Source organism: Puntigrus tetrazona, chromosome 16, assembly GCF_018831695.1.
Source record: "Puntigrus tetrazona isolate hp1 chromosome 16, ASM1883169v1, whole genome shotgun sequence".
In the NCBI taxonomy this organism is placed as follows: Eukaryota; Metazoa; Chordata; class Actinopteri; order Cypriniformes; family Cyprinidae; genus Puntigrus; species Puntigrus tetrazona.
In genome coordinates, this window is record NC_056714.1 from 2,000,104 (window position 1) to 2,010,963 (window position 10,860).

At 40.8% G+C, this 10,860-nt stretch overlaps 1 protein-coding gene across 1 annotated transcript; it reads right to left on the reverse strand.

Annotated features, from left to right (window-relative positions):
- Positions 1-677: 677 nt before the first annotated feature.
- On the reverse strand, positions 678-10,563 carry LOC122360634 (PR domain zinc finger protein 1-like). Its single transcript, XM_043261422.1, is given in 8 exon segments — positions 678-2,595; positions 2,677-2,805; positions 2,913-3,892; positions 5,781-5,910; positions 5,913-6,035; positions 7,146-7,265; positions 8,726-8,977; positions 10,409-10,563. Coding segments are annotated over 8 exon segments (2,349 nt in total). The 5' UTR covers positions 10,436-10,563; the 3' UTR covers positions 678-2,007.
- Positions 10,564-10,860: the final 297 nt, after the last annotated feature.

Consider the following 10,860-nt stretch of genomic DNA (forward strand, 5'->3'; position numbering starts at 1 on the left):
CCTGTTGTGGCTGGTATTACTAACAGTGTCATGATTTGTGTGGTGTGGAATTTTACACTTTGGATTTGGTGACTGCTTCTTTTGTCTGCCTAGTCATGGATCTATTCATCGGAAGTGCAAATGAAGCATCTTGTAATTGCTAGGTTGCTGTGTTGCTAACTTTTACCCTGGAGCTACCCACAGACCCAGAGATTTTAACGCACCATAAAGGATAGCTTGTTGTATTTTGAAGTGCCTACGAATCAGAACCAAGTCTGTTTGTGGCTGTTTTATATTGCACTTTGTTGCAAAAGCATTTTAAACATTTTGTTTTTGCTAATAAATGAGTGTTTAATAAAAAGAAAATTGTCAAAATGAAGAAAAAAAAAATTCAAGGTCGATAGATCGCCAGATATCCTTTTTAAAATGTATACTTTTTATACAAAGCTGAAAAAAATAAGACCTTTGCTGCAAAATATATAATGTAAGCACATTTGCTACATAAATCTATAACATTTAAATGAGCACAGAATCATCTCTGTGCTACGGCCTGCAATCACATCAAGAATCCACCTAATATACGCATGAATTATGAATGTTTAGGAAAGTGCTATGGTGAATTTTTGTGCCATATAATGGTTTAGAGGAGAATGAGCCCCGTTTTACATGAAAAAAAAAACACACACAAGAGACAAAAATGCTTTAGATCAGTGAAGATTTATATTATAATTTACATTTTGTCAAAGCTGTACTTAAATAGCTACGTAAACCAGTATGTAAACAAAGACAGTCTTTTTTTTTAATTTAAAGCTGAAGATGAGGTGTAGACTTTGGTCATACTTTAGGACAGAAAGTGTATGAGACGCTACTACCTCGCAGCACACGTTGCTGATAAACCGCCCTACTAATATCGCTACACAAAATCATAAAAACAAAGAAAAGGTACAAACGTAAGACAAAAGAAAAAAGAACCAGTGCATACAAAGGCCAAAGTGATGTGGAGTGTCCATAAACATCATCACAGACCTGCAGAGCAGACAGTTGCAGCAGCTCACGCTGCACTTGAACAAATCTCTGAAAATAAACAAAAGAGTTCACTTTGGTTATCTTTTCCACATTCTCGTTTCTTTATCGTTTTGGTTTCAGTAATGTGCCACACATAAGTAAGAAAATGCAGTGTCAGTCTCACAGCCTGTGTGTGACAGCTAGACAGACTGCTATTCTTTGGACCACATGTAGACCTGCACATTGGGACATTTGATTTCCTCTTCAAGTAGCAAAACAAACTCTGACGTCTCTCAGTTCAAGCACACACCGTACACACACACACACACACACACACACACACACACTCACTCTGACATTTGAGGTAACAGTTGTCGGTAATATATAATATGCCCTTTTTGTACTTATTATATTGTGTAGAGCTCAACTTTAAGAGAATAAATGTTATGTAAAACACGTACACATAGATATGTAACCTCTGACCTCTCCTATAGTTTAAAAAAATGCCTTCAACAAAAAGGTCTACCTCTGACTTCAAAGCCCACATTAAAAATAAACCTGAATGTGGTGAGCTCTTTGCAGTCATGCATGAAATCACAGTCAACTGGGACACTATTTACAGTTACTATCCACAAAAGAATAAAGAAAAAAGGAAATATATAAAACAGTAAATTACAATGATATAACCAGTCATTGTAAACATTTTTTCCACGTATTGGTTGTGAAGGATGATGCGTTGAACAATAAATTAAATAGATTACGTATCAAACTAAAATAAACACCAAGAAGAGCAAATAATATTAATAACAACAATAATAATAATATTAATAAAAGAATATGATTGTCTTTTTAATTTGCGTCGGACATACTGGACCACTGATGGACTGGAACGATGTCTGTTAGCCCTGAGTACTCAAGTCCCTGAACATAAAGGCCATAGCCTGATTCTTTGAGAAGAATTACGTATACGTGTGGCTGTCCATAACCTGGCCTAGAGAGCTAGTCAGGCAAGCCTCTAGTTAGCTAGGTTTCCATGGCCTCCTCTGTCTCCTTTTTAACCTTGACAGGTAGGAGCTGGATAGGGCTGCTGCAATGAACCTTGATGACAGAAGCCTCACTGCCATGCTCGCTCAGACGATATGTAGATAATGCAGGTGGTGGGGGGTGCAGATCTCCTCCAGTGCTACCTTTGTGATAAGACGCCTTAAAATCCATCTCCTGCCAGAGCAGGCCAAAAATCTGTTTCTCTACCATGCTCTCCACATCAAACCCCTCCATTTCCTCCAGTCTATCCGCATTATCGCTGATGTCAAAGCGTTCGATTTCCTCGTTTACGCGATTGAGTTCATCAAGACTGCAGCTGGGGGAAGGAGAAACCGCTAAGCAGTAGCCTTTGACGTGGAGCCGCAGGCTGCTGAGGTGAATGTAGTTACGGTGGCAATGCGGGCATTGGTGTGGACGTTCTCTTGTGTGCAGCCGTTTGTGCAGCTTGAGGTGGACAAACTGTGTAAACTTGGCTGGGCAGATCTTGCACTGGTAGGGCTTTTCACCAGAGTGCAGTCGCAAATGGGTCTTCAAGTTGCTAGTGCTGCTGAAGCGCTTGTGACACACCTGCGAGGTGAAAGCAGAGTTTTAGGATCTCATACTCAAATAAGGAATTGACTGGTTACTGAAACTGTTGGTATTATTTACCTGGCACTCGTGGGGTTTCTCTCCTGTGTGGACCAAATAGTGTTTCTGCAGGTGGGCCAGCTGAGTGAAACCTTTATTGCAGGTCTGACACTTAAAGGGTCGTTCACCGCTATGGACTCGCAGGTGCACCTAAAAAAATGAAGACAGGTAAGCTAGGTACTACCAGGAAAGTTTGTAACAGATGTGTAGCACACATTTTCTTTTCATCAAAAAGGAAGCACTGTTCTCCTGCTTACCTTGAGATTGGACAGCTGACCAAAAGTCTTGGTGCAGACATTGCACTCATACTTGATCTTCCCGTTCTGCTTCTTAAGTGGGTAATCTAGACTTTTGTAGCCTGAGGAGCCTTGTTTCATCTTGCTGAGATTGATCGCCTTTTCCTCTGAGCGGCTGGTATTTAGGATTGCTGAGGTAGGCTTGGTAGGAACACGTCCTGTAGAGGCTGCAGAGCCAGCTGTTGGGGACCCACCAGCGGGAGCATAAGGGTGCCCATGCCCATGCCCATGCCCATGAGCTGGTTTGTCTTTCAGAGAGGTGGCTGCAGAAAAGGCACTGGTGGCCGCTGGTAGCAGGATGTCCCTGGGAGCCGGAGAGTCAGGTGGAAGCAGAAATTGTCGACTACCCTCGGACGGAAGCATGCCAGGTGGGAAGGGTACATGAGGGGGTACCAAGCCACTATAAAAGGGGTACATGTGTGGAAATATACCGCCCAAAGTAGGTGGCCCACTCAAACTACTAACAGGGTAGTGGGGCATGAGGTAGCGAGAATAGTGCGGGTTAGGGTAGAATGGCATGGAGCCTGCTGCTGGTGAGTAGCCTGGGTAGTGGTTCAGGCCACGGCTATAGAGTGCTGGAGAGAAAGAGAGAAGGGTGTCTCTTGGCTCAAGGGATGCTGGTGTGGGACTGCTTTCTGGACTGCTCTCCGGACTGCTGTGTGCTGAAGGGCTGGGTGTCACTGAACACTTTCTGTGAGAGCGGTTCGGGAGGCCAAACACTGTGGTAGTCTTTAAAAAGTCTTCGCTTAGGGAAGGGCGGAGTGGATAGACAGCACTGGGGTAAAGAGGTCGGTCTGGGCTGTTGGGGCAACGGGGACGGGTGGGAAGTGGTCTGCTGGGTTCTTGCAGTACATCTTTCAAAATCTCTGAAACACTGTGTTCTCTTTTCACTGGGTGCTTGACTTCAGTCGCTTGCTGTGTGGCTTCGATCAGGCTCTGCTCTGTTTACACACACACAAAAAAAAAAAATTATATATGTTATTCATTTTCTTATTAATTTAGATTCACTGATATAGGTCTGTTTGCAATATGTTTTACATGTTCACGTTCTCAATTCCTGACCATTTCCAGTTACAGTTATTTAAGGGACACAGCAGTTCCATTGTCCCAGAGGATACAGCTCTTCTTAAAGCAAATTTCAACAAAGCACCCCAGTGGTTCACTTAGTGTGACAGTTTGACAAATTATCCCGTGTTAGGGTCTACAGACAGGATGTGAGGCCTGACAGCCGCCCCGGTCAGGGTGGGATGGATGCACTGATACTATCTAATGGGGTTCACTGAGTGGGTGTGGGGGGACTGATGGCGTCCTGCTAATAGGGATATACATGCCTAGATCTCTCCTTTTTAGGGTCCACAGAGACCAGTGAAGGTTTTAATTTAGTGACCGAGTTTCCAAATTTCTGTAAAGTGCTAAACTTAAAAGCTTTTGCAGAATTCACAGTTATAAATCTAATGAGGAGTGAAATATGAATAAAACATACATAAACATATAGACCCTTTATAAACCACCCTGAACCTTCCAGCCACTCAAATTTGATGAAAGGTGGAAAGCTAATTAGAAAATTACTTTCCCATATATCTTAAATACTTCACTGTTAATCTCCTTCAAAAGGATGTAAACAATTAAATAACTTCCTGCTTCCTGTTCATTGAACTTTCACGGGGTTAATTGTGTAGAATTCAAGTGTGAATATGAGTGTGTGTATGATAAGTATCCCTTAAATGATGAACCAGACTTTCTACTCCCCTATCCTTCTGTCCTGGCAGCTTCGTGTAAACAAACCGAGAGGTTATCAGTTCTCCCCTCCCACCTCTCTTCCACAGATAGTACCAGTTCTGTTCTCCCTAGAGAGCTTGCCAAAAACAAACAGCAGGCGATCACAGAGATATCAATCTGTCAGCACAGCCCTGCCGCCAGGAAGTTCAACTAGTCAATGGAATGGTTTTTTTTCTCTTGTGCGCGCTCTTACTAGCCTCTCCTTACTCTTAAAGTGGCAAACAAATGAAGAAGTTCCTCCCACACCTCCTGAGGCAGGATGACAAAGGAATGAAGGGACTCGAGATACATGTTGGCTGAATGTGCTGTCATTTTACACCAGACATGACTAGTGAAATAGAAAGTCCTTATCTAAATCAGTTTCATGTGGGAGGTTGTGTAAGTCAGATCAGCTCATTCTGTTAATTGAGTCATAGACCAGGTTTCTTTGGGGTTGCTACTGTTCCGCCTTTGAGATGCAGTGGCTATTTTTCCTTAAGGCTGCAGGTAGAGGGGCAGTAGACATGACTGAGTAGGTGTAATTACAGACTTGTCTATGTGTGTGTGTTGAGCTCAAGGGGTCGGCTACATCCAGTGGCCCCAGGGTATGCGCATGACTCTGGGGAGAGGAGTCACACTGACTGGTCTGTTCACCTACCTATAATCTCCCCCTCTCCTCCGTATCAATCTTTCCTTCTGTCTTGTTTTTTTTTTTTTTTTAGCTTAGAGACTTTTATTGCTGGTTAAGTATGTTGGGCAAAACAAATCTTAGTCTGCACTTTCATGTTTAAAGACCGTCCTCAAACACCAATGGCTACAACATTGCATTCCTATTCTTTGTAATTAGTCTGAACAAAAACATTGTACAGGAAGAAAGGAGAGAAATAGAGTAGTTCAAAGAATTCTGATCTTAACAGAGATGAAAGGGAAGAAGCTGGTGTGTTTGCACAATGCTTACAGAGTCTATCTCTAGTGGGAAAGGTATGTCTTTCTAGACTTAAACTGAGATAACAAGGAACAGATATCTGTCCAGGTCTATGGCAAGTAGAAAATATTTTTTTGTGAACTTACTGAGTTTTTGCATCATAATTTCTCCAGAGGCAGGATAGTTGAGACGACGGGCAAACTCAGGGCAGTACCACACCAGTAGCTCCTGATCTGCAGGAATGGCCTTGACCGTGTAGAAATAGATGTTCATGCCGCGTTTTGGCAGGCTGCAAGGTTCTGTTCCTGCTGGGAGTGAGCTGGATTCACATAACGCATCCAGTTACTCTTCTCTTCATCTAGTCCATCCACAAAATGATGGAACTCCCCACTTGAGTATATCTAGAAAACACAATGAAAAAAATTAAGACCAGTTCTTTTTTAATTACAGTAACATTCTTTGTCTTTTATTACAATTCTATATTCTCTAGTTCTTCAGTGTGGCTCTTATGTCTTTGAGACAGACGAGTGGGGTTCGCTCCTATAAAGTCTCATAGTGAGTCAGCAAACTCCCCCACACTAATATTCACAGAGTATCTCAGAGTATCTCCATCCAGCCCTCTGATGCATTCTTAGGTCTCGTCTGAAGTATGGTAGGGGGACGCCTGTCTCAGTGTGTTGTTTATACTAAGCTTGCAAGTTCCAGGAACACTTACAAAACGTCACAAACAAGGCTTCCCTCCGAAACGTCAACACTACACTTCCTCTAGCACTCTTTCTCTATTCTTGAGAACACTAACCAGTGACTCTGCAATCACCTGCCCTGCACCATATGGTGACGGACTGACAGTAACACAGGAAACAATGATATCAGTGCTGTGTCTGGTAGGTAAAGACCAGAGTTGTTCCACTTGGGGATCTTCGATTTGGCAAAAATATGGAAGTGACAGAAAATAAGTCAACACAAAACCAGAGCAGATTGACTTTGCACTTTCTCCGTGACGACAGCTGTAGACCACAGCTGCAATTCACAGAGGAGTGAGAGAAATGTTTCGGTTTAACTGTTAGTGGCATTTAATGGTAGTGGCAACTGTGATGTTGCAATGGGATTTCTTTTTTCACTGGTCAAACATTTTGAATAACTGCAATGACACAGATTATCTGTGAAGCGAACATATTCTTAAGAAAGATATATTCGCAGCAGTATAAATGCATAGTCATTCTACACTTCCTGTCCCACACGCTCAGAACGCTGCACAGTCAAATAAAGATTATACTTCATGGAACGTATCAGTGCTCTCTCAGTCATTCAGCACCAGTACAGAAACGCAGTTCCCAAAACAGCAGATCTTTACTCAGCAGTTTCTGATCGCTCTGAGAATATAAAGGCACTGCTTATACATCTAGCCCATGATGTCACATAGGAAGTCAGTCAGTGGAACAGGAAGTGACCCAGTATTTTTTTTTCTTGTCTGCTTTAACTTTATTGAAAGATTATGAAAAACAACTCACCCGCCAGAAGTACTTCCTGTTCGCATCTTTGCTGACATTTTCTGCAGTGTAACTTTCTCCCACAAGAGGGCCAAACCGTGTGCCTTTAGGGATGTATTCTCTGCTTACTACACCGATTACCTGGTTAAAAAAGTAGGAAAACAGGTGGTTAAAAAGAGGCAGATGAAGTTTAAAGGGTAGTATCTCAGTTTCAGTTTTGTTTTGTGGAAAAATAATGAATTAAATTAGCTTGACAGTATTAGCGAGACAGAGTGTGTGTGAGTGTGAGAGAGGGTAAGTAATTGACAGTCAGCCAGATGTGCGCACTTGAAAGACATGGAGCCATGCCTCTCTTCACCCGTCACCTCTCCTGACAGCCACAGGAAGCTAAAGGTCATCAAGGTTGTGTCCTAAGGCTGAGAGAAACTATTCGTTTGTCCCGTTTCGCCTCTTATTATCCGAACAGACACTCCTGAGGAGGTGCTCACCAAAGCTTAACCACTCCTTACAATACAGAATCATACAGGTGCTTTGTTTGATAGAAATATTGATATATATGAATTTATAAACTGATTCTTTAAATGGATTTATATAATTATTTAAACTAAAGAATTTTAAAATCAAAGCCACAATATTAATATTTTAAATGCCTACGATTCGTACAACTCGACCCTTCTTCTATCTAAAGATCCCGCCCTCACCCAAACCCCTACTTTTCAACTTATTAAACATTCTCCCTATCAATACTCTCTCATCCTCATAATCTTCCTCTGTGAAACACATGACTTCACTCACTCTCTTCCTGTTTGAAGCTCAGGTGTTTCTTGAAGAAAGAGGGTTAACTCCTTATCACCTCATAAGTACGTGCTCATAAAAGAGGCTCGGTCTTTTCCTCACAGGAAGAGATAAGACAGACAGAGCGACTGATGAAAAAATCTATAACCCTGTTCCTATTGATCTATAAACACTTTCAAAATAAGAGAGGCTTAATCCTATTCAAAGCTTCTGCCGTCATTAGCGCTAGAAAGGTGGAAAGTAGTGTGTTTGTGGATTGTCATGAACACAGACATGGCAGTCTGCCGAAGATAAAACAGGTTTGATAGATGGCACTCTGGAACTTTTGCACCCGGCTGCTTGAGGAGCTTGTCATGTGGCTCTCTGATGTATGGATGTTTGTGTTAGCTGAGTAACAATGTGAGCTAGAAATTATTAAGCACACAGACATAGACAGGGACTTTTTTTGTTCTACAAAACAAGCTTAAAAACGGGCCTGACAGTGTTGATAAAGAAGATTAATGCCAGTTATGTGATCAGTAGGTGCGGCTTTATGGAGATGCTGTTTAAACAAGAATCACAACCACCCGAATTCTGCTTGAACCCGCTTCTTGGAGTTTGATAATGTGACACTCTGAGGCGGCTTTGCAGATTTACTGTCAGTACACTCATACAAGCAGACAACAATTATTAGCAGATGGCACGCACGTCTGCAGTTGTAACCCGATGATTCTCGTGGCACATTTCAAAAAGGAAGCCTGGAGGCCATGAGTACATCATGCGTAATGCCGTTGCATATGTGATGGCGTGTGAGCGTCGTGTCATACCTCTTTAGAGTCTGCTGGGTGTTTGAATGCCAGGTTTCTGGGTAAGGACGCCTCGGCCCGGGTGAGCTCTGTGTTTTCCAGAGGACCCTCCCAGGTGTGGTCTTTTACGATGTACGTGCATTTCTCCTCAAACTCTTCCTCCGTCCATTTTGTCATGTCTACATCCTCTACATCCATCTTGAGCTCCTCATTGTCTACGGTGTAGGGTGATCCCTCAGTAGTCAGCATGGCCGAGCTGTGATGAGAAGCAGCCTGAGAAAAGAAAAAAACTGTGGAATTAAATGACTTAGAAATTGAAAGGGTAAAAGTTAATCTTTATCAATTATCTTATAGTTTATAGTTTCTTTAAAACTAATTACAACTAATTACAAAAACTTTTATGCAAAATGAATTAATTAACTACTACATTCGAGCTGTTAAACAACAATAAAAACTAAGAATTCGCTTTCTACACATTAAGTGCTCTTAAAGTAAATAAAAGACAACAGCCGTACCGACCCGCTCTTTAGGTCAGAACTGATCACAGTCTCTCTTTCATTCCCTACTTTTCATTTCTGTCTATCAACATGCGTCTTACCCTCTCCCTGTTTTCTTCCCCGAGTGAAAAAATAGTCACAAATGGAGGAAAACAGAGGAAGGAAGTCCCGTCTACATCTGAATGTAGCTAAAATTGGAATCAGAGTGGCAGAGCAACGGAACCATCAATCCATCCCAGAGATTGTGTGTGTGTGTGTGTGTGTGTGAGAAATAGAAACAAAGCAGGAAAAACTTTGACCCAAAGCGATACAACAAATCTTCAACCAAAAGGCAAAGTATGTAGTTACCAGTTCAGGACTAAAGCTATACTTCACTGAGAATGTTTTATTACATTTCTTAAAATGATTTAAAGTGAATTCATGTAGTTTAAAACTACATTTTAAATTAAACTTAAAGCTTAATTTAAAACCGCTTGTTCTAATAATTGCAAATGTTAGTAGTTCATTTTAATTCAGTTTAATAAGAATTATACAATTTTATGTTTCAAAACAGAAATTTACAAAGCTGTAACTGGTTTGTGTAAAAGTTGATTTGTGTTTAATATAAATTCTAGTTGAGCATTGCCTATTATACTAATACGTCATATATATGTTTTTTAAAGACCAGAAAATAGTTTTTTTTGTTAGAAATAATTGTGTGCGTAGGCCAGCTGTAGAACCAAAACTCATAATGAAACTGAGAAACTCCTCATCAACAAACATGGAAATCAGATGTATGCATACAAAATATGCGCAAACAATCTAAAACTATGTTATGTTTAATGAGAAAAAAAATACTACTTTTGTGTAAAATCCTTCAAAAAATGTTTAGTTTAAATTTAATAAAACTAAAAACTATTGAATACAGAAATGTTTTTCTTAGAATGAAATACCGAAAATCATTTTAAAGAATTATTTTAAATACTAAAATGAACTGTAATGCCTAAATTATCACAGTTAACAATTTTAAGGTAAACTTACAAAATTACTAAGCCCCCCCAAAAACTGTTTTTCTATATCTCCAAAAAAAAAAATCGCACCACATAGAATTAACAACCACTAAATAACGAAATAAGCACTAAATATTATTTCCATTGTAAACGCATTCCCTGAATTACGCATGAAATAAATGCAGAGCACAAAAGGAGTTTAGAGAAATGTCACTTACCAGGACGCTCTGGTCCCAGCCACACATAGAGGCTGTGTGTGATCTCTCCCCTGAGTGTGTGTGTATATGTAGGGGACAGGTGCAGCTCAAAGTTCTCCTGTCTTGTCCCACTGCTAGTCCAGATGGTAAGTGACTTCTCCTGCAAGTGCCTGAGATTGACTGACTGCCTGAGCATGTTTGTCTGACTTGTTGAAGGCACTTTGGCCCCGCCCACTATCTCCTCCCACCTTAGTGTCACTGACTCCGCCTCCAGAATAAATGATCTAACAATTACTCCTCTGATACACACACACTATTGAAGATAAAATAATTAACAAATAATCAGATGCGGACTAACCATCTGGAATTTCTTTTCTTTTGACCTTTTTGTCTTAAAAAAAAACTTCTGTTAATATGTTCACGCTGCATTACGTTATTGCTGTCTAAATAATCTTTTTATAAATATAAATTAT